We start from the raw sequence: 21,885 nt of genomic DNA, 5'->3' as shown, positions 1-21,885 counted from the left end.
AACTCGCTCTGCTCCTCAGCTTTATAAAAAGCAGGCAGTTACTGGGGACTGCCCCCTCCCATCATCGATCTGGCTCTTATTTGAGCCACAGGCTCAGTGGACTAGAGGAAAGCCATCCTGTCTGGAGTCCAGGACATAGGCACTATTATGAGGACAACCAAACCCTGATGAAAGACAGTGTGAAGTGCAATTCCTCCCTCCCTCCAAAATAAGAAAAATGAGTCCAGGGAAGAAGGGGCTTTTTCATGTCTAAGAACCTTTTCTCACACAGTCCTGTCTGGCAGAGCTACTTCCTGACGAAGCCACCACCTACTGGGCCTTTGACATCTTCCTTCATGTGTACAGCGTGGAGTAAAGGATAAGGGACTTTGTGACTATTTTCCAGGTAAGAACTAAATTGGCTTCTCAGAAAATGGAGAGTACAGCAGGCCCCAGCTTCACCTGAGCTGCAGGTGGACAGTTTGTCCCAGCCCAGAAGCCTTGTCACCTGCAGCTTGGAGAGACAGCCACAATGGAACCTGGGCAGGAGGGTATGCAGAGACAGTGTGCCCTAACGACAGAGAGGCTGCCACCATTTCCGGCAGGACAAAATAAGCACAGGCTTTCAAACAGAGCGGAGCAGTCCATGATCTTGTGTCCATCAACTCACCACTGACATGAAGCAGTATCAGATCAGGGTAAGTTCTGGATAGAGGATTGAAGAGGGCAGTAGGGAGAACTGGCTGTAGAAACTATCATTTATTGAATACCCATTATTTCATATACTGTGCTAAGTGTTTTACATTCATTTTCTCATTTTAATCCTCACAACAACCCTATGAGGTAGGTATTATCACCATTTATAAACACAAAAACAGGCTCAGAAAAATTAGGTCACTTGCCCAAGGTCACACAGCCAGTCAGCGGTGGAGTTGCGATACATCTGTTGCTGAAAGCCCATGTTCTTTTTATTGTACCCATTTAGGTCAGCTTTGGGCAAAAGGCAATTTCACTGCCCAACTGTGCAAAGTGCATCTGGGAGTGGAGGTTGCCGTCCACACTCACCGCTGGTAGGGATGCATTGAAGCCGACTTGATGTTGGTTTTTATTCCACTCGGCATTTTCCCTAAAAGGAACACGAAGAAGGATACCTGAAGCATGCTAAGACTTTCATGATAAAGCAGAAGTGTGGTCTCTCAGGTTCCCTTCTGCCACCTCCTCTGTCATTTCAGAACCTCTGTGGAATGTGACCTTGGGTGGCAAGGATCAGAGGTGTGGTTTCTCACCCCGCTCTCTCCCTGAAGGTGTCTAGGAGGAAAGGGGTGGTCAGGGAGAATCGTGGAAGGGGTCAGAACACACCCCAGCCGTCTCCTGCTTATCTACCCCTGGAAAACATAGCTAAACCTGTGTGACCTCCATGTAATGTCACAGGTAAAAAAAAGTACTATGTTCTCTCTTATTTTTTTAATTTTTTTTTTAAGATTTTATTTTTGCTTTTTCTCCCCAAAGCCCCCTGGTACATAGTTGTATATTTTTTAGTTGTGGGTCTTTCTAGTTGTGCTATGTGGGACGCTGCCTTGGCGTGGCCTGATGAGCAGCACCATGTCTGTGCCCAGGATCCAAACCAGCGAAGCCCTGGGCCGCCACGGCAGAGCGCGCGAACTTAACCACTTGGCCACGGGACCAGCCCCCTGTTCTCTCTTATTTTAATTGTCCTTTTACCTAGACAGCTTGGAAGAAAATACCTCTTCTAGATGCTTGCATCTGAACTCCTCCAAACTGTTCTCGTTATTACCAAAACTGAGCAGGAGAGATAGGATCAGAGAAAAGAATACATGTAGCACTGGGAAACTTGCCTGCTTGTCAATTCCCAATGCACCTACCAAATGGTCTTAATTAAGGTCTAACCATTGGTTTCTCTAAGAAAAGACATTTACAACACACCTAATATCCAGAGTAAATGGAACAGAAGGGTACTTGAGACAAAGGTCTGGGATGGGGGTGAAAAGAGAGAGTAGTTTCTGCTATTCAAAGTTCTTCTTCATTCTCTGGTACCTGTCACAGAGTCTCAAATGAGATTTTTACTCCTAAAAATTGTTTTCTGGGTCACAGTCCAAAGAAGAAAGGGAGAAAATCTCCAGCTTTAGGGATATTGGGGGCCCTAATAATCCAGTTTATTCCCCCTGCTCAAGGTGTGCCACCATGTCAATCCTGCCACCTTACCTGGTTGACCTGCTTGGGCCATTTGCACCCCACTGAGCATTGGCTGCTGCTGGCTTGGAGCTCCTGCCATCTGCACCTGCTGTAATCCTGAGGCTCCTGCAAGGATTGTCCCAGCTCCTGGCTGACCTGGCTGGCCAGGACCACTGCTGCCTGAAGGTCTCCAATTAGACAGACCCTTCCCAAAAGCAACAGCTGCCACCAAGGCATTGGTGTCTGCAGGGTTAAACGTCTGCTTGTTCGGCCGGAGACCTGAAGAAAAAGGTAAGTGAGGACCCTGAGGTACGCCTCTGGCCCTGGACTGAACCTAGCAGCAGGAAGACCAGAATGCATACCAGGGCTTGGAGCTCTGATTTCAGCAGCATGTAGACCCCCTGGCAGCCCAGAGGAAGAACCAGAGGACTCCTACATCTATCTTAGAATCCTCCCTTCTCATTTTGCCCATTTCCTCCACTTGCTCCAGGGCCGGCCTTAAACACAAAAGGCTAACAGAATGGAGGCATACGCTTATGTCCTCGCTTCACTACTACCAAAACCACGACTCCTGTTCCAGGGAGCTTATCCCTTTTCCTTCTCCATTTCGCTACCAATCCCTCCATACCTCCACTCTCTGACTCTCGTTCCTCTTTGCTGATTTTCTCCAGAAGGTTTGAGCACATTTTATTCAAGCTCTGGATCTGCTTCTGTAACACACATAAATTTGTGCAGAGATTAGGGCAAGCAAGAAACGATCACGTGGAAGTTTCTTCCTTGTGCTCTTTCAGGGGCAACTTAGATACAACTCGTCTGGTAGGTGCACTCCTACCAGACAGGAACAGTAATGCCTAGCTTCTCATGATGGGACTCAGGGGTGGGGAGCCACAGGGCAATGACTCAGTCCAACCTGAGCTGCATCAGCACCAATGCGGGCAGCATCTGTTGTCAGCTGCTTCTCCTGCTCTTCGACCTCAGGGTCAGGTTTAGTTCTCAGATGGTCAGGGACCACCTCATGGCTGAACACAGGTACTCGTCCTTCAGTCTGCCGCTGTAATACAAAGATTTTATTGATCCTACCATGCACTCCAAGAAGATTCAGTCTGGTCTGATATATAGTTCCTACCACAGGCAAACAGTGCATTTTCAGGGAAAACACAACCTGAGACTTATAATATCTGGCTTCCTAGGACACTATTCCCCTTACGTAACATCCTTTATTTCTGTCTCCTCACACCCCTATCTCTACTAGACCTAGAGGAAAACCTCGCTCTAGCACATTTGAATCTAAGACTGAAATAGACAAAAGTCACAAAAGAACATACTTTTCACTCAAGATAGGTGTTGGAGGAGAAGGGTCTTTGCCTTGGTGACACAGGCCTCAGATTAATTCAGCACTATTTGGGAGTGGCTCCCCCAACTCCAGAAGGACAAAAAGCAAGGCCCCCAAAATGCAGCCCTTGCTTCTTACTGCCACATACTACTCCACATTCAGAACTTCTAGAATAACCAACCAACAACTGTGCTCTACATCCCCATCTAAGAACTTCATTTCCCAAGTTGTACCCTTTTCCTCCTCTTACCATGAGATCTTCATCTCGGTCTGGGGACAAGACCAGAGGGATGATGACCTGGTTACGGAACAGTGGCGTCTTTTCATGCTTCAAGACCTTGTTCAGAGTGTTCAACTGTCCAGAGAGCAATGCAAAGCTATCCAGGACAGAGGGCCTGGTGGTGGTAAGAAGGTGTCAGAATGTTCCCAGTAAAGTAGCCTCAAAGGAGTCCTGCAGACTAAGAATACCCAGACTCACCCTCAAAAGACTCATAACCCTATGGCTGGGCTGGGTGGGAACCAGACTGGCTCACAGGGATTACGTGGTTAGGAAGTTTCTCACATAGAAGGAGAAAAAAGGCAGTTCATTATTTGAATGGGGTGAGGAACACTGGCAAAATAGGAACCATGACTACACTGTTATCACTAAAAATTCAGAAACTGAATAAAAGCCTCCTTTCCAGCCTGGAAATAGGATCCATACTTCCAGAGTGGGTTGGACCTAAAAGACTCAGCACCATCCATGCCAAGAAATCCAGTATGAATACTGTGTTTCTACTATAGGGGGAGGATGCACTTTTCTCCTCCCAGAAAAGTCAAGGAGTGAGAATCAAAAGCTAGAAAGAACCTAGGTTGGCAAACTGGGCACTTCTCTACTTCCTTGCCATGGAGGCCCTAAAGCCAAACTCCAATGTTGGGAAACCCAGCTCCTTCCAAATACAAAAAAGTTTGCAAACTGATAAATGGTTACATCACTGGAGATGTCCTATCCACCAAGAGGACTGGCTCCCCACTCATGAAGCCCTCCCCAGCTTGCTCTGGCAACCCTTACCAGGTCAGCCGGTCATACTCATTCTCCAACTTGTAAATGAAACTTCCCAGTGAGTTCTTCAGATCAGCCACTTGACTCAGCAGTGCATCTAATGATGCTTCAAGCTGCTTCTCCTCCCTCTGCACCAACAGGAATAGGTTGGTTACCCAGATGACAATGAGTATGACACATACAGAGGAAGGCTGAAATGCCAGAATAACAGTGTGTAACTGTTACCAGTCAAGTAACTCAGGATTCTCACTGGCCTAGAAGAACCAGGTTTTTTTTTTTTTTTTTTCTACCTTTGTTATTTGGGTTATAGACAGCATCAACCCTTAGACCTGTCAATCCATTTACCTGACATCAATTCCTCCTACCAACTGATTCCTTTCTCTCATCACATCCTAATCTGTGCCTGGCTTTTCCCCTCATTAGGCACACTCTAGTCTCGCTCATTGAGAAGTCTGCACCAGAACTAATGCCTGGGATTTATTATCTTTTGTGTACCTCCACAGCACAGGTATTCCAGCTTCCTCTGTTCTAGAACTCGCCTTGTGAGCCTGCCTGTTCTTGCCAATGACACACTCTGGGAAATCTACCTACACATGAAGGTTTCTCTGAATACCAGCCTTGCACCACCACTGCCTCCCCCTCTTCATTTGCCCTCAGCATTTGATATTTCAACTTCCTCCCTGCTGAATTAGTCTGCACTCATTTTATCTCTGTCCCAATATTCCCGTGCCCCTTTCACAAGCTTTGTCAACCTATAACCGTTTACTGACTACCAGATGCAAAAAACTAAGTGACAAATGAAAGACAAAAAAATGCATGTGGTCCTAAGCACTAGACGATTTTAAAAGTGTGGGGATCTGCAAAGCATTTCCTTCCTGTCTATGGTCTCCACCTTCACTTCATTTCTTCATCCTTAACAATTATCAGACACAGGCTGAGAAGAATGATGCAAAACTGTCTTGCAAACTCGCCTACGTGTAGGACAGGAACCTTGATCCTTGTTCCACCCACGGCCTCAGATTATAATTACCTTAGCTTTCAGCCATGCGGCCCCACAATTCCTTCACCCTTGGCTTCTCTCCAATTACAGATGCCTTGCTATGTATGCATCCAACAGCGTCCATCCAACAGCCTAGGTCGGGGCCTGTGCCAGCCCGTCACTTCCTTGAGCCGTCTGTTTTGGACTGCATCTCGACCTTCCCAAATTACAACCGGATCCTTTCCCACACCCCAGCAAGTCAGTGCTGCCTCCCCGCCCCCGACCTGGCCGCATCTCTGTCTCCTGTTGGCCGGGCTCCACCCCATCTCCCATTCGCGCCACTCCCTCTCCAGTCGGCCTCGGCGCCCATCCTGCGTTCCCTCATCAGTCAGCCGCAGGCGCTGTCCCCTCTTCTTAGCCCCAACTCCTCACTCTCTCCTCGGCCAGCCCCCTCTCGGTCCCGTTACCCAAAGCCAGACAGCGGTCTAGAGGCCCAAGCAGCTTCTCACCTGCATTGCGGCGGCGGCTTCCACTTCCGGTTTCCAAGTCAGCCAGCCACTCGGGAAGGGCTTCGTCCACCAATCCGAGAACTCAGAACTCGGCCCTCCCAGTCACTTCCGGTTCCGGCCGGGAGCGAGGTAGCCGGGTCAGGGGTTACGAGTGGAACGTCTTCTCTGGCCCGGGCCGGCGCTGGAGGGCTGTATGATGGCCTCGGAGCGCCCGGAGCCGGAGGTGAGGGGCGGGCGGGCGGGCGCAGCGCTCGTCCCCGAGATCCGAGGGGGGGGGCCCGGCGACCAGCGCGGCCGTGGCCTCCTCCGGGTCTGGGGGCGGCCGGGCCGCGTAGCCCCGAAGGCCCGACCATTGAAGCTCCTCCCCGCGGTCCGCAGTCAACTCGGGGGCTAGAGAAACTTCGTCGCTTTGTTTTGTTTGCTGAAATTTCATCCACGTCGCCGACTTTAGGGCTCTCAGGTTCTTTGACATAATAATGGTATTAACAAAACCTGTGTTTTGACTTTCTGTTGCAGTTTCATATGTTGCATACGGCAATAGACTGATTTTGTCGGTTTCTGCATTTCTTCAAGCATTGCAGTGCCATAAATAGCGTGAATTAATTTAGCTCTAGCGCTCAGGCTTTTGGAAAGCAGCTTTGGTTTCGTGAAAAAACATTTAACTGGGAGTGAAACCTCGGTCTAATATTGGTGCTGCTGTTTAGCTATCTGTGCAACTTAGGGCAAGTCTTGACTTCCTCGATCCTGTTTCCTTCTTCATAGAGTGCCTACGTTGTGGTGTGTTGTGAGGATCACATGTATTAAAGCAGAAAATGCGGATGAGGTATCCGTTAGGCGCTAAGGACCATGCAGGGAACTTTATATACTGCATTGTGTTACTCAAACTTGTGTTAAGGAAGGTGGCAATATCCACTCTCATTTACAGATCAAACTGAAAAGTGAGAGAGGTTCCCCAAGAGCTGCTCAGCTGAAGAGTAGCAGAATTTTGGAGTTAGAAGGTCTGAGCATAAAATCTCTCAGATTTGGAAAGAACGATGTCACAAGGAGAGGTACCCAGTATTACAAGAGAATATTTGAGTAGATGGGAAGGATGAGGCATATGGATAATGACACAAATTATAGTCATTACTTATTGAATGCTATCACATGCCAGGCACCATTCTAAGCACCAGTATCAATTAATGCTCTCAACTCTATGAAGTAGACATTGTTATCATCTCTACTTTTCAGTTGAGGAAACTGAGGCACAGAGATATTCAGAGTAACAAAGTTACACAGCTAATAAGTAGTAGAGCTAGGACTCCAAAACAGGTGGTCTGCTCCAGATCTTGTATTCTTTTTTTTTTTTTTGAGGAAGATTAACTCTGAGCTAAGTACTGCCAGTCCTCCTCTTTTTGCTGAGGAAGCCTGGCCCTGAGCTAACATCCGTGCCCATCTTCCTCTACTTTATGTGTGGAACACCTACCACAGCATGGTGTGCCAAGCAGTGCCCTGTTTGCACCCAGGATCCGAACCAGCGAACCCTGGGCCGCTGAGAAGCGGAACGTGCGAACTTAACCACTGCGCCACCAGGCCGGCCCCCAGATCTTGTATTCTTAACCATAAAGTTTGTAGTATAAATAGTAAACTAGCCACAGGATGGCAAATCTCCAGTTCATTAGAATTTGGTGTGATGAGACCCAAGATTGAATATGGTTGTAGGAAACCGTCATATTTAAAAGAAACAATCTTTTTCACAGGGGTAGTGGAATAGCCCATGCATCAGAAATATCAATATTGAGAACTCCATGAAAGAATTTGAATTATGTTTCACTATGGATTAAAATGAGAGGAAATGGAGGGATGTTGTGGTGAAGTACAACATACCTTTTAGGTAGATAGCCTAAAACAGCATTGTCTAACAGAAACCAAATGCAAGCCATATATGTAGCTTTTCTAGTAGCCAAGTTTAAAAAAGGTAAGAAACAGGTGAAATTAATTTTAATATATTGTATTTATTTCCAAAATATTAGCATTTCAACATGTAATAAATATAAAAAATTATGAAATATTTCACATTGTTTTTTGGTGCCAAGTTTTTAAAATCCAGTGTATATTTTACACTTAGAGCACATCTCATTTGGACTAGCAACATTTCAAGTGGTCAGCAGCCCCATGTGGTAGCAGCTGCCATATTGAACAGTGCAGATCTGAAGTGACTTGGAGGCAAGACGCACACTCCTGGGAGTCTTATTCAGCCACAAGTTAAGCATTTGTTAAGTTCTTGATTTTCATTTCTGAAAATTTTCTCTCAGAAAGTAAAGAGTGAAGAGTTCTGCCCCTGGGCAGAAGAGTAAGTGAGTTTTAGGGGTTGCTACAATCCCGAGAGAGAGATTGAGCATAATCAGATTTAAAAAATCATTCATTCATCAAATACTTAAAATATTTTATGAGTGCTGCTACGGACTCAGATTGTGCCAAGTATCAGGGTGGATACAGAGCAGTGCAGGTCAGACATGTTCCCTATTTTAATGGAGTAAACAAACGTTGAATTATGATAAGTGCTGCAAAGGAAAAATACAGAGTGAGTGAGTGTTTGACAGGGGTTCTTAACCTACTTTGTTGAGAAGTGGTGGGGTGAGGGGGATCAGGAGGCCTTCTCAAAGGAAGGACGTTTAAGCCTGAACAATGAGCAGCTGGCCATGAGAGGAGGCAGAGAGCGTTACAGGCAAAGGGAGTAGTGAAGACCCTGAGGTGAGTAGGAGCTTAGAGCCCTCAGAGACCCGAGAGGGAGCAGCTGTTCGCGTGGGCGCCTTGTGACAATGAGAATGGCTAGCACGGAGTGCTTACTAAGTATCATGTAAGACTTGTAAAATCCCCATGAAATAGGCACTGTTCTTATCCCTGTTTCACAGATGAGGAAACTATGGCACAGAGAGTTTAAGTAACTTCACCAAGGCCTTATACTCATAAGCAGCAGAACCAGCATTTGCTCCTAGGTGCTCTAACTCAGGGAGTTGGTGAGAGATGAGGCTGGAGAAGATTCTAGTTAAGACCGTGCTAGAGATTGAGGACTTTGGCGTAAGTGCGGTGGTAAGGAGGGTTCAGACAGTTCAAGGGGGAAGAAAAATCTGCATTATTTCATGGGACTCTTAACAAGACAGCACAAGGGTTGGAAAAGGCTCAAAAAGTAATTTGTACCTTAACCACAAAGGGACAGGTACAAAAAACAAGTTAATGAGATGGGCAGTGTTTCCTTCATCTTGATATACGTGGTATGCAGCACAGTGCCTGATAATGTTTTATTCATCTTGTTATAAATGGTATGTAGGCCTCAATAAATGTTCCAAAGAATGATAGGCTGCCTTCATCATTGTTCTAACTTTCCTCTTTAATTGCAACAACCTCCTTATGAAGTAGATACTCTTTTTTTTTTTTTTACAGAGAAAGATTCGCCCTGTGCTAACATCTGTTGCCAGTCTTCCTCCTTTTTTTTCCTTTTTTACCACCAAAGCCCCAGTCCGTAATTGTGTATAGTTGCAGTTTCTTCTGGTTCTTCTATGTGAGCCACCATCACAGCATGGCTATGACAAGTGATGTGGTTCCACGCTTGGGAACCTAACCTGGGCTGCTGAAGCAGAGCATGCCGATCTTTAATCACTAGGCCATCGGGACTGAGTCTGAAATAGATATTCTTATCTGCATGTTATCAATGAAGAAACTGAGGCCTGGAAAAGTTAAGTAACTTGTCCAAGCTCACCTAGATAGCAAGTAGTAGAACCAGATTTGAATCCAAGTCTTTGACTCCAAAACCCTGCTTTCTCTTTGCCAGACTGCTACGGTGCGCTTCAGACTCGGGGGAGGGGTGGGATTCAATCTGGAGTAATTGAAATTCCATGTGAGTGTGGATGCTGTGGGAACACAACCTGTTCAGGAATTCTCAAACATTAAAGTGGAAGAATCACTTGGGGAGCTTGTTAAATGTAGATTCCTAAGCCCCATCAACTCTAATTAGTCTGCACTGGTGCCCAGGAATCTGCATTTTAATAAGCACCTTAGGTAATTCCAATGTGATTGGTCCTAGGATCACACTTTGAAAAATACCATTCTAGCTTCTTAAATTAATTCTTAAGTCTTCTGGTTCTAATAAATTACATCTTGAATGCAAAGAAAACTTAAAGAGGACGTTTTGGAAATGTAGTTGTTGACTTTGAAAGATCATATTGTGAGAAAGCTCAAGTTAGGCAGCTGCTCCTGGTTTCAAGAGAGTGGGTTCTGTAAGAACTGATTGATGAACTAGACTTGAGTTTGGCCTTGGACAGTCAGTCCGTTGTTCGAAATAAGCTTTGAGACAAGGTGGAAAAATGGAAGCTATACAGTACTAGAGTTAAGCGGCCTACTAGCTAATGACCTGAAGAAAGTTTTCCCTGCCCACTTAGCAAAACCCTGCTCAACCTTCAGTGTCACTTTCTTCTAAGACCCTAGCCTGGGTCGAGTTCCTCTGTTACATGCTGCCGTAGAACCATGTTAGTCTATGGCACACTTCCTCAGTTTGTAATAATAACAAGAATTAGAGTGATTCTTTCATGTTTTTTTCTCCATAGGGTAAATTTTGTGAGAGCAGAGAATGCCAGTTTTTGCCTTCTGTCGTATCCTTAGGACCTAGCCCAATGCTAGCATGTAGCAAGCTGTCCATGAATCTGTTAACTGATAAATGAATGTGTACTCACCTTGCCTTTGTCTTTTTTGGACTTGAATGAGGACTTGATGGCATCCTGATCAAATTAGCAGGGAAGTTAAGCTGGAAAGAGGTTTACTAGAAGACAGAACAGCACTCTAAGCTTCACAACAGAATAATAGACTGAATTTATCCAATGTAATAGGACTAATTGAATAATTGTGTGTCCAAAAACTGCATGAGGACAGAATGGGGGCTATGTCTTAGCAGCACAAATGAGAAAGTCACAGAGGTTTCCTGAGTCAACAGTATGGTAAAGCTTCCAAAAAGGTAAAGGGAACCAAGGAGACTCTTGAGTCTGTGACCTCACCTGGGTGTTGTCTTCCGTTCTGGCCCACACATTTTAAGGTTAAAAGTAGACCAGCCAGAATTCATTCGAAGGCACGTGATCTAAGCTGTAAAATAGTAAGGAAACTTGAAACCATGCTGTTTGAGACACTTAAAGAACCTGGAGATGTTTATTATGGAGAAGCAAAGACTCAGAGCTGATAGCAGATGTTTGATAGATTCTCCTTTGGCAAAGGGTCAGACTTTCCCTTTGTGGAAAAAGGAGGTAAAACTAAAAGTGGGTTAGAGTTTTTCAGGAGAACACATTTCAAGAACAGGTCAAGATAATATCAAGAAGAGAGATTCTGGCACAGTTTGAGGAAATTTCCAACTATGCCAACTAAATGGGCATGAGCACAAAAAGCTGAAGTGAATGGCTGTGCAGGACTTCACCTTGTTATTACTAATGTGTGCGTTTATGAGCACTTTTAACTTTACAAAGTGCTTTCACACATTGGGGTAGGAGATGATATTTTATAGAGAAGGAAACTAAAGCTCAACCCAGAGTCTCAGCTGTCAGATCACACTTTCTTTCCATAACACCATTCTTCCTTCTAAAACAAATCTATTAGAAGTCACACCAGAATCCCCCTCCCCCGATTCCAGGAACAGTCAACAAAAAGATAATACCGTGAAAGAATATACTAGTGAAAATCTGGTAAAAACAACTTTCAGGGAAGCAAAGGAAAAATCCAAACAATAGAATAAGCTAGTTTTTCCATAAAGTGGATGAGGAAGGATGGGGACTTTTGAACAAAAAAAAAAAACATGTTGATAAATGAAAAATTAGGAATCACTGGTAAGAAACTAACAACATAGCTTGAAACAGAGAAGAGAATGAGTATAACTTATGAGAGCAATTTCCCTCACTCATACATTCGTTCAGCAAATTCTTGGCACTGTGCTAGTTGCTAGGGATACAGCAAAGAACAATAGATGGACACAGCTCCTACTTCCCTGGAGCTTCTAGACTTGTAGGGGAAGCAAACAAACATTCAAAAGAACACAAATTCTTCATTATAAACTAGGTAGGTGCTCTGAAGAAGTATAGGCTGCTTTGAGAATGCCTAGCAGGGTTACCTAACTTAATGCAGGGAATCATGGACCAGTTTACTTACTAAAGCCAGAATTGCCAAGATTTTAGTCTTAGAAGATGGAGTGACCAAGTGTCCCCAAGTGTCCTTATGGTGCTGACCCGTGGACCTTTGCTCTCCCCCTTTAACCGTGGCTCAGTATGGGCCCAAACTCCTTTCCTTGGTGGTCTCCTTGCATAGCTGAAACAGGCTGACATTTTTTAAAAGTCTTTACTAACTACAAAGAATAACAAAAGGAAAATAATATTGAGACTAGTGTTAAGATGATCTCACCTTGAGAAGAGTTGTACTGATTATGATTAGTTTTAAATGCCACATTTGCTTTGCTTAAAACAGAGTGAATTCACCTATTCGGCAAAATTGTATTGAGCATTCTATGTGGCAGGCAGTGCGCTAGGCTCTGGGGATAGAGTGATAAACAGAAAGGACTGCTGAATTGGGATATCCTTCCTATTCTGATAATACTCTGAGCTCCAACCCATCCTTTTTTAGATAAGCACCTTGGCAGGGATCCAGCACAGTCAACTCATAAACAAGAGCAGTCACTAATATCGCCCCACACCAGCTCAGTCAATCCAGAGGGAGAAGTTGCCAGTTTATGAGTATCCCTCTCTGAGACCAAGGATCAGAGAAAGAGGACGAATAATTGCTGCGATTTCCTTCTTTGCCAATAAATAGACCCCTTTTCTGTTTTTAGGAGCTTGGCAGTAAGAGTATACAGTTCCATGGGACCTTTTGAGGGGGATGGTGGTTAGAAATGATGGTAAATAACTATATCAAATTTTTCTAGCTAACTTGTTAATCATTCTGCAACTTACTGATGCTACCTTAGACATTCTCGACACCTTTCTTTTTTTACTTTCCTCTCCACTTCCAGTTAATCACCAGTTCTTGTCTGTCTTTTTCTAAAGATCCCTTAAAATGCAACCAAGCTCACTTGTCTCAAAGGTTAGTTCAAGCTGACTGTTTTTTTTCTTCATAGCAAGACTTTCTCAACAAAAGGCAGTGGTGATTTTACATTCCAGCACAACACCTTGTCTCATCGGGGACCAGTCTCAAACAGTTCACAGAATGGCTACTTTGAGTAGCTCTGATCTAGGCCACTATCATCTCCCCTGGTCATTAGGGGATCTTTCTGAATCATATGGTAGCCAGAGGGATATTGTGTGTGTGTGTGAGAGGAAGATTGGCCCTGAGCTAACATTTGTTGCCAGTTTTCCTTCTTTTTTTTTTTGCTTGAGGAAGATTGTCACTGAGCTAACAGAGCAGGAATTTTTAAAAATGCGGATGTATTACTGCCCTGCTGGAAAAAGAGTTCGGTAGCTTGACCTAACTCTTAGGGTAAAATCAAAAATCGTCACCAGGGCCTACCTCAGCACAGCATAGGGAAGCAGTATAATAGAGAGTAGTGTTTCCCAGCCTGTGATTTGAGAGGCATAGAGACATAACCAAATAATGCTGACTCACATCAGATCGATGTTTCAATTGTCTTTGTCTTTCTGATTATCTCAGAGCATCCTTTCTGCTTGTAAACCCCCGTCATGTTCCTTCTTGTGACAACTTTAAATCTTTTCTGCTCCAAAGTCCCCAGTTTTATCCATTTGTCACACTCAGTAGATGGGCTTTGTAGCTCATTGGGCCCGGGTTTGACTTCTGACCCTATTCCTACTAATTATGTTAAGTCACTTAACTTTTTTGAACCTCAGTTTTCCTCTGCTAAGTGTTTTGTGTGAAGACTGAATGAACTTACTTGTGTAAAGGTCCTAGTATTGTGCCTGTTAATAACCTGTAACAGTTAACTTTTATTATATTCTTACTAAGTGCCAGGCACTGTGCTGAGTGCTTCATATGCATACTTTCACTTAATCCACATAACAGCGCTAGTAGATTGGTACTAGGATTATCTCCATTTTAGGGAGAACACTGAGGCTTAAAGAGATTAAGTAGGTACCTTTTCCACAATCTCACAGCTAATAAGAGGCCAAATTGGGATTCAGACCTAGGCTGTCTGAATCTGAAATTCTTGCACTTAACCTCCACATTGTACTACTGAACGTATTTGAGATGCTCAATAAATAGGAGTTCCCTCCCTCTTCCTGCCTCCACTTTCGTCCCTGCCGTTTCCCAGTATCTGTTTCTGTATCTTTTTATGCTTGCCTTCTGTCTTAGAAAAGAAGAAAGACTTTCTTCATCTTGAGTTGTTACATCTCTGTTCGCCACACTCTTCTCTGAGATCATGCACCCTTCACTGTTGCTTTTCCAGGGCTTTTTCCTTCTCTTCTCAATGCGTATTTCCCCATTTAAAAACAAAAACAAGCAAACTTCACTTCCTTCCAGCACTGCATTTCTCAAGAGGCAATCATTGCCTTCTGTTCATTTCTCCTCTACCACTCTCTTCCGTCCTCGCAACCTAGCGTTTCCCTCTCACTAGGAACACAGGAGGAGAAATTTGCAGTTTGCCCAGAATAGGAGGAGTGTAATCTTTTCATTTGAGGCCAGAGTAAGGGAGTAAAGGAATGTTACAGATAAGGGTTAACGTGGAAGAAACACTGGGAAAGTTCAGACTGGTTGATCCTTCTTGTCTCTGTGAGACAGTAGGCAAGTTTATCTCCCAGGACTGCAGGGGTTGAGAGATTGGAAAACCTTCTGAGGGGAGTAGGAGAGATTGCTGACCAGAGAGAGGCAAAAGGATTGGTAAAGACCTGCTAGAGGTGGCACCACTGGCCAGGTAACAAGTTTCTTTCTGTCAAAGTGCAGCTGGCATGGTATGTGTGTGGATAAGGGAGGATGTCGAATTCATCCTGAGTCAAGATTTGGCAGGGCTTGTATAGTGGAAGGACAAGGACACAGGCAAGGGAACTGATACTTATTAAGCTGTTGTCAAACTGACTGCACATGAGGCAGTGTAGGAAAGGAGCTAGAATATTGACAACTGAGAAGTATGGAAGTTTGATTTTGAGGTATTCGTCAGGCTTGCCTTTCACCCAGTGAAGATTCCTTCAGTGCCTGCTGTTGTCCAGGCTTATTAGGGAGAACTGTCTGACATTAGTGAGTGAGTGCTCTATTGTAAGCAATTTACCAAGCACGGGGACACAAAAATAGAGCAAGACACGATCCCTGCCCTCAAGGAGCTTATAGTTCATAGGAGAAACTCACGTAAACATTTGAAATATACAAAAGTCAGTTCACCTACATTGAGGTCTATGTAGGGGGAATGGGAGCAGAGATTGGAGAATTAATCCTTGGAAACGCCTTGCGCCGAGGTGGGGGTAAGCTTTTCACCTCTGCTGCCTTGCCTCTCACTTAGGGATCATGAGCTCCTTGGACAAGTTACTTGCACCATGATCTGTATGTACTGGGAACTCAGTGAATTTTTATGGATTTATTAATGTCTCTTTGTCCCCAGGTAGAAGAAGCTGGGCAGGTGTTCCTGTTGATGAAAAAGGATTATCGAATCTCCCGAAATGTTCGCCTGGCTTGGTTCCTCAACCACCTGCATCAAACTGTGCAGGCCACACCCCAGGAGATGCTGGTGAGGCCCAGCGCCACACAGGATGTGAGGGGCTGGCCCAGAAGCATCTGTTTTATGTAGGAGGGTGCTGGAAACAGACAGCAGGGGAGACTAACTCTGAGGGGTCTAATTCTGGGAAGGGCAAGTGACTTTGCCCACAAGATGCTTCCACAGGGGAAATTTTGTTTAATAATTTTTTCAGATAGGGAGAGTATATGATTGGGCTGTTGGAGATGGAATCAATGGTGTGTCATTTTGGATACGGGAGTCAGATCCTGGAAAGAAAGGGTCACTCTTCCCTGACTTTTTTCCTTTTCTCTCCATCCTAATCATCAGCTTCAGTCTGAACAGGAGTTGGAAGTCCTCAGTGTCCTGCCCCCTGGGTGGCAGCCAGATGAACCAGTGGTCCCAAGACCATTCCTCCTTGTACCTTCCACCCGGGTCACCTTCCTGGCTTGGCAGTATCGATTTGTCATTGAGCTGGACCTTAGCCCGTCTACTGGCATTGTGGTAAGGAGTTGGAGGGAGACAGTGGGAAGCAAAGATGGAAGGGAGGTAAGGAGGAGCGGGAGAGGCCTGGGAAGAGTAAAAAATGATCTCAGCCTACCATTGTGGAAAGCAGACAGGTGTGTAAAGGAATGGTGAATGTTTTAAGACAGCTCCCATCCCATCTGTGGCGTTGTGTTTGGGGGTGCAATCAAACTTAAGAGTTCTGCTGACCCATGGAAGCTGTTTATTTCTGCCCTCTGCTCAGGGCTGCCTTTGGTTACCCTTAAGAGTTCTTTTTCTCCATTGCCCTCAGGATGATTCCACAGGGGAGATCTTGTTTGATGAAGTTTTCCATGCCCTCTCCCGCTGCCTAGGTGGGCTGCTTCGGCCCTTCCGAGTGCCTGGATCTTGCATCGACTTCCAACCTGAGATCTATGTAACTATCCAGGCCTACTCCTCAATCATTGGCCTGCAGTCTCACCAGGTATTGCATCCTTTTTCCAAGTTTATACCTTCAAACCTAGTTTCTGATTGTCCGCTGACCAGGTCCTTATCCTATCTCTACTATCCATGCCCAAAGTCCCCAGCTCTGCTGGCTTCTTGAACCTGTTTCCTAGTCATCTCCATGAGTCTCTCTCCTCTTGAGAAGTATCAGTTGCTCTGGTCTTAAAGGGCCTTCCCATAAGCTTTAGGTGAGTTGGCATGATTGGACAAATACCTCTGTCACTCCTCCTGTAAGTCTGTGGTTCTAGCTACTGGGCATTTGTTTTCTTTACTCCCCCCTCCTCCTTTAGTTCCATCAGAAGATTTGCTGGTGTCTGGATTCCTGGTGCTACCCCCAGGTGGTGGTCTCTTAGAATAGGTTTATGATTTTGAAATATAACAAATACCTGGAAACATAATTTCTTCCAGTGACAGAGGAGGGTCATTTTCTCTGAGGGCCTTGTGAACTGTTGGGTGTAAGGCTGACCATACAGATAATTATAGGGTTTATCCAACACCCAAGCAAGCTATTACCAGACACTCCTTTTGAAGAATGGCCAAGTCTGTTACTGGAATATCTGTTTTTGGCTTAGATAAGCATTGGCCCAATTTCCCTTCATCTGCTCTTAACTAACCTCAACTCATTGGTAGGGGCTTACGCTGAAATGGTCCCTGATAGCTACCTTGTCTCATTAGCTATCAAGCTTCCTTTGAGAGACAGGGATGCAAGGAATAGCACCTGAGGGTGTGAAATATACCACAAGCAATTGGTGCATGCCTAGATCCCAGCCTCAGCCTTGGTTAAAGTACTCTCCTGGTGTAACTGTTGGGACTGCTGGTTGTGGGCTACATCCCCCGATAGGCCAGGCTTTGCAGGTACTGGTAGCCAAGGCAGGAAAGGCATGGGTATTAGGTAATCATAGTGTTGACTTGGTTCAGTTTGGCAAACACTTACTGAAGCCTGATCTATGCCCGGCCTGGGCCATGTCCTGGAGACACAGATGAATCAGACACTGTCCCTATCCTGATGGGGGGAGTTGAGAGTTTAGTGGGAAAGATAGATATCAAAGGAGGTAATTTCAGTTGAATGTGCTAAGGACACTGATAAGTTATGACTCAGGCACTATAGGAGCACCGAGAGGGAGCACCCAGCCAAGCCTGGGGCAGTGACAGGGCAGACTTTTGGACAAAGAGGCATTTGAACTGAGTCTTGAAAGAAGAATTGAGTTTAACCATTCAAAGAAGGGGTAGTGGGCTTTCCAGTCAGAGGGGTGAGCAAAAGCAAAGACACAGAGCTGTGAAACTGCTCTCAGTCACAGGTGTTCTAGGGAACTACGTGTTACTCAGTTTGACCCAGTAAAGTTTGAATGAGGATGGGATGGTGGTAAAGAGGAGACTGGAGAGATAAGAGGGAGCAGGATTATGAAAGGCCTTGAATGTCCTGGATAAGGACCTGTACTTTATTCTACAATAGTCCCCCCTTATCCCTGGGGAATATGTTCCAAGGCCCCCAGTAGATACCTGAAATGGCGGATCATACCAAACTCTATATATACTATGTTTTTTCCTGTACCTACACACTTATGATAAGGTTTAATTTATCAATTAGGCACAGCAAGAGATTAACAATAACTAATAATAAAATAGAACAATTATAACAATATACTGTAGTAAAAGTTACCATAGATCTTAGCAACCTCAGCATACGACTTGTTTTCTTTTCTTATTAAGTGGAGAATGTTCACCTTTTCACTTAAAGGAAGCACTTTATGGCTGGCTTCTCTTTGGCATACCCAAATTGCCAGCATCACAAGTCTTGTGCTTTGGGGCCACTATTAAGTAAAATAAGGGTTACTTGAACACAAGCACTGTGATACTGTGATAATCAATCTGATAACCGAGACTACTAAGTGGCTGATGAGCAGGTAACACGTATGGCATGGATGTGCTGGGGATGATTCATGTCCCAGGCAGGACAGAACAGGACAGCGCCAGGTTTCATCACGCTACAGAACCGTGCGCAATTTAAAATGTGTGAATTGTTTATTCCTAGAATTTTCCATTTAATATTTTTGGACCATGGTTGACCATGGGTAACTAAAACCGTGGATAAGGGGGGACTACAGTATAAGGGAATTTAGTGTGGTAGTGAAGAGCACTGGTTCTGGAATCATATAGCCTGCTTTTGCTTACTGGCTCTGCCCTTATGCAAGTTACTTAACCTCTCTGTGCATCTGTGTCTTTTCTTCAAAATGGGGATATTATCAGTACCAATATTATATGGTGATTGAATTGGTACATGTCAAGCACTTAACAGTGCCAGCCACATAGAAAACATGCAAATGTTAGCTGTTAAAACTATTAGCCATAGGTAGTAGGGAACCATTGAAGATTTTAAATGAATGTAACTAGATCAGATTTGTACATTAGGAAGATCACACTTGTTTGTGGCCGGTATGGAAGATGGATTGAGGGACAAAGTCTGGATGGGGAAGAAGAGGCAGAAGATTATTATAGTATGAGAGGGGAGATGAGGCCTGAACAAGGACAGCAGCCGTAGAGGAGAGGACTTAGTCGCTTAAGCCCCCAGGGCCACTTGCTAGCCCTGAGCCAGCTTCCCACTGTCTCCATAGCTCCCTCAAGATGTATCCTGCTGCTCTTTAAAAAAAAATTAAATCACATTCATAATACATGTCCATTGAAGGAGATTTGAAAAGTACATAAAGGGGCCAGCACAGCAGTTAAGTGCACACATTCCGCTTCGGCAGCCCAGGGTTCACCAGTTCAGATCCCAGGTGCGGACATGGCACCGCTTGGCAAGCCATGCTGTGGTAGGCATCCCACATATAAAGTAGAGGAAGATGGGCACAGATGTTTGCTCAGGGTCAGCCTTCCTCAGCAAAAAGAGGAGGATTGGCAGCAGATGTTACCTCAGGGCTAATCTTCCTCAAAAAAGAAAAGAAAAGAAAAATACATAAAATATAAAGAAAAGCAAAACCTACTGATAATACACCACCCAGAAATAACTACTATTAACATTTTCTGGAATTTCCTTCTTGTCTCTGGGTATGCCTTTGTCATATTCACCACCACCCCTCCATCCAAAGTGAGGAGAAACATCAGGACCATTCCAGGCACACAGTTTTACATCCTGCTTTTTTAATGTATAATGTAGGCGTTTTTCCATGTCACTAAATGTTCTTTGAAAATGTTATTTTTAATGGCTGCTTGACTTAATATTTATCATATTTTATCATCATACATTTAGCCAAACCCTTATTATTGGACACTTAGGTTGGCAAGGCAATTTTCACTCTTCTAAATAATACACCTGTGAACATCTTTCTCACCTTTTTATAGCCCCAGCTCCTACTCTTCCTCTGATTCTGTTTTTCTTGTTACAATCAGGTCTGTAGAGTGGTACAGAGTCCCCCTGTCCCCTCTTCTGGCTGTCCCCTCCCCCTCCCCCAGTTCTCAATAGGGAGTGAAGAAGTAGTTGTTGTACAGGAGGGCAGGGGTTGGTGAGAAGTAGGCATTGAGACAGGTTGTAGAAGTCTGAGGGAGAGAGAGGAGAGATCCCGAGGGTTACCACAATGGCTACCAGGCCTGTGTAAAATTTTCAGGATGGGGCCACTTATTTATGTTGGAAGTAGAAGGAAAGGAACCCCAAGGAGAGAGAATGAAGATATTAGAGAGACGAAAGTTCCAAGATTAGATGGAGAGATTAGCTTTAGGGAAAAAGAGGAGGAAGAGGAATGTTTTCTTCAGAGCTTAGAAGGAGGAACAAGAACACAGAGAGACATAAACATCTAGCAAGCACTGAGGGCATCTTCAGTGGGTTGGAGAGAGTACACCCTCAGGGGTAGGGTACGCAGGGAGTTCCTGTTGATTGGTTGCCTTTCTCTGTGAAGAGGGGCGTGGGAGTTATCTGCTGAGGGTAAAAGGAAGGAAGGAGCCTTCTTAGGGAGAATAAGAAGATTTTGAGCTCAAAAAAGAGAAAAGGTCCAGAACAGCCCCTGTGTGCAGTGCTTAAAAATCAACCAGAGTAAAACAATATGAGTCAGAATGAAAAAGGCTTTGCCAGGCTGAGGTAGGGCAGCTTATAGACAATGTCTATAGCCATCTGGTAGCCCAAGATGGAAGGAGCTAGACGAGTTTATGGCGCCCCCATGCGGGGGCTTGGGGAAGCCCAGTGTGGAGGACTATAAGCAGAGGAAGGCTGTGAACCCAGATTAAGGTAACTAATGACCTAGGGACCCTGAGCAGGGATATGGCATACCTGGGCTGAGGACTGATAGACTAGATGATCTGATAAGAGAGGAACTGGCTGTGGAATAAGCCTACCTTAGAGCCTGCGTGGGTGGGAACTCAGGATCGCCTAGAGGGAGCTGTGGAGAATAAATAGGGGGACCAGCGGGGTACTGCCCAGTGTCCCCCGACCTTCATGTCTTAGTCTTTCCTTTATGCTTCTCAGGTGCTGGTACAGGGCTGCCTTTTGGACCCTTCCCAGCGGGACATGTTCCTGCAGCAGGTATATGAGCAACTCTGTCTCTTTGAGGATAAGGTGGCCACCATGTTGCAGCAGCAGTATGACCCCCAGAGCAAGGTATGTGGGAGAGAAAGTGGGTAGAGCCCGCTTAGAAAGAGGAACTCTTAAGGGATGGAGGAGAGAGAGGGAAGACAAGCCAAGTACAGAGGGAAAGAAGGGCTAAGAGCTGGGGCCAGAGTGAGCTAAGGATAGAAGTGCTAGTGAGTGCACACAGCAGGTTCCCTGTGGGAGGAGGGCTCAGATACACTCCTCAAGACAAATTCTTGCTGGGAGAAAATGTGAAGGCCATTTGCTTGTGTTTTTTCAGTCCTGGATCTACTCCCTCAATGGATCTGAGAAGGTGATCTTGGGTGGTGTGGATCTCTAGTATTTTGTTCAATCAGGGATAAAACTGCTTGGCTTGCTAGAATGCACTCTCTCATTCTTTTGGGTATCCTAGAAGTAGCCAGGCAAATTCATTTCTATGTGTCTGAAGACTTAATTTAAGTATAAAATATTTCATAATAGTAATAGAAAAATATGGAAAAGGGGCCCTATTGACAAAAGGTGGGGAAGCCCTGCTCCAAGACCATCTGTGCTTCGTCTGGTTCTGGACTCCTGGCCCATCTGAGGGTCAGTATTCAAGCGCTCATTGGGGGAGGGAGCATAGTCAGGCCTTGGCTGCATAGTAGGGGGATTGA

The 21,885-nt window shown here is 45.0% G+C and overlaps 2 protein-coding genes across 9 annotated transcripts in view; one reads left to right on the top strand and one right to left on the bottom strand.

Annotated features, from left to right (window-relative positions):
• Positions 1–723: 723 nt before the first annotated feature.
• Positions 724–6,137, bottom strand: MED8 (mediator complex subunit 8). Of its 4 annotated transcripts, none has more exons than XM_014867467.3 (7): positions 6,036–6,137; positions 4,557–4,738; positions 3,756–3,900; positions 3,083–3,223; positions 2,801–2,882; positions 2,203–2,451; positions 724–1,105 (listed from the first exon to the last, which is right to left on the bottom strand). In XM_014867467.3, exons 1-7 carry the CDS (start codon positions 6,039–6,041, stop codon positions 1,041–1,043), a joined length of 870 nt encoding a protein of 289 aa, XP_014722953.1. In that variant the 5' UTR covers positions 6,042–6,137; the 3' UTR covers positions 724–1,040. The 4 variants fall into 4 exon arrangements, with proteins under 4 accessions (XP_014722953.1, XP_014722955.1, XP_070366228.1 ...); XM_014867469.3 differs by having other exon boundaries at positions 4,557–4,675; positions 6,036–6,134; XM_070510127.1 differs by having other exon boundaries at positions 4,557–4,675; positions 5,578–6,050.
• Positions 6,128–21,885, top strand: part of SZT2 (SZT2 subunit of KICSTOR complex) — a 51,359-nt gene continuing 35,601 nt past the window's right edge. For 2 of the 5 annotated variants that reach the window (XM_044770588.2, XM_070510124.1), the window contains exons 1-5: positions 6,128–6,258; positions 15,580–15,705; positions 16,021–16,194; positions 16,487–16,657; positions 21,131–21,262. In XM_044770588.2, coding sequence (XP_044626523.2) covers positions 6,229–6,258; positions 15,580–15,705; positions 16,021–16,194; positions 16,487–16,657; positions 21,131–21,262 — 633 coding nt within the window. In that variant the 5' untranslated portion in view covers positions 6,128–6,228. Of the gene's footprint in view, positions 6,259–6,318; positions 6,515–15,579; positions 15,706–16,020; positions 16,195–16,486; positions 16,658–21,130; positions 21,263–21,885 lie in introns of those variants that run through there. The other 3 variants (XM_070510123.1, XM_070510122.1, XM_014867460.3) reach the window with 3 other exon arrangements.

Source organism: Equus asinus, chromosome 5 (genome assembly GCF_041296235.1).
Source record: "Equus asinus isolate D_3611 breed Donkey chromosome 5, EquAss-T2T_v2, whole genome shotgun sequence".
In the NCBI taxonomy this organism is placed as follows: Eukaryota; Metazoa; Chordata; class Mammalia; order Perissodactyla; family Equidae; genus Equus; species Equus asinus.
This window is presented reverse-complemented; position numbering and strand designations above follow the sequence as displayed.